Source organism: Morone saxatilis, unplaced genomic scaffold (genome assembly GCF_004916995.1).
Source record: "Morone saxatilis isolate NCDOM2014 unplaced genomic scaffold, NCSU_SB_2.0 Contig10, whole genome shotgun sequence".
Lineage (NCBI taxonomy): Eukaryota > Metazoa > Chordata > Actinopteri > Moronidae > Morone > Morone saxatilis.
The window spans coordinates 714,617-715,906 of NW_023339652.1; the positions used below are offsets into that span (position 1 = coordinate 714,617).

The 1,290-nt window shown below is 42.1% G+C and overlaps 1 protein-coding gene across 1 annotated transcript; it reads left to right on the forward strand.

Annotated features, from left to right (window-relative positions):
• Positions 1–23: 23 nt before the first annotated feature.
• ssbp1 (single-stranded DNA binding protein 1) lies at positions 24–399 on the forward strand (the record flags this gene model as incomplete). The annotated part of the gene is given in 2 exon segments (XM_035680319.1): positions 24–112; positions 356–399. Coding segments are annotated over 2 exon segments (133 nt in total), but the record flags the coding sequence as incomplete, so codon positions are not given.
• Positions 400–1,290: the final 891 nt, after the last annotated feature.

Sequence of the window (1,290 nt, forward strand, 5' to 3'; positions counted from 1 at the left end):
CTGTCTCTCTCTCTGTCTCTCAGGAGTAGGGTTCTAGTGGAAGGGAAGATAGACTACGGAGACTATGTGGACAAGAACCAGATCAGACGTCAGGCCACCACCATCATCGCAGGTCAGAGAACAAACATAAGCTTTATGTGACTACGATGACGTTATGTAACGTTTAGGAGAGTCTGTTGTGTGTTTTCATTAGTGTATAATCACCTGAATAAGGGAATCATGTGTTTCTACAGTAGACCAGACAAGCTAAACACTGGCTCTAGATACGGGGCGGTATTCAGTTAGTTGCAATCTCCAACTTCACCACTAGACGGCACTAAATCCCACACACTGGTTCTGTTGTTTCCTCCTCCAGACAACATCATCTTCCTGACCGACAGCATGCGGGACAAATCCTGAAGGACGCTTCCTCTTCCATCCAACCACCTCTCTTCGTCTCCAAACACGACGACTTCTGCTATTTTCTTGTTTATACAAAAGACTGATGACCTGAACCCCGTAAAGGAAGAAGGGGCACAGAATCTGCTGTGACACGGGTCACGTTTGACTCTTACTGATTATAATTTAGATTTATGCCTTTTTCTTTTTGCGTGTACTGAAGTTTTATGTGAGAACACTGTTGGTAGAACAGCGTTTCATTGTGTTTGAGGAGGTACACGATGTTGTAGCTCTGTTAGGGGCGACTCATGTCGGGGATCACAGATCACAAACGGTTTAAAGACAAACTGTAATTAAAAAAAAAAAAACTATAATTAAAGGGAATTTTAAAACTGTGAAACTTTCCCTGCATGTTAGAATTTATTGTTAATTCTGCACATTAAACATCACAAGCTTTCTCCGATTCTTTTTTATTTAAAAAAATCTGGTTTTCATACATGTCCATAGAAGCCGCTGAGCCCGGTGACATTGCCCGCTCTCCCAGCTCCGGTTCTTGCACGGCTCTGACATCCGAGGCCTGAAAACACTACACGCTACATTTAGCAGAATCAGCCAGAGATGATCCAGTTTCACCAAAATCAGTGACTCAGTTGGCGACGTTCAAAAGTTACAGCCGTACAGAGGCACCATTCACCCTGTTACAACTGTGTAGCATCAGAATAATACAGCTGTTATTTTAAAGTTACATCATGTTGCTTTAAGTGTTGACACTTTGGGTTATCTGACCTTCAGGAGATGGACCGAGTCGACGTTTAACACCTGATTGGAAAACACTGTAACTGCAAAATGTCTCCTAGAACTACAGAAAGGTTCAACAGAGGCTGAAGATTATTATTTAAAGTTAAATTTAAC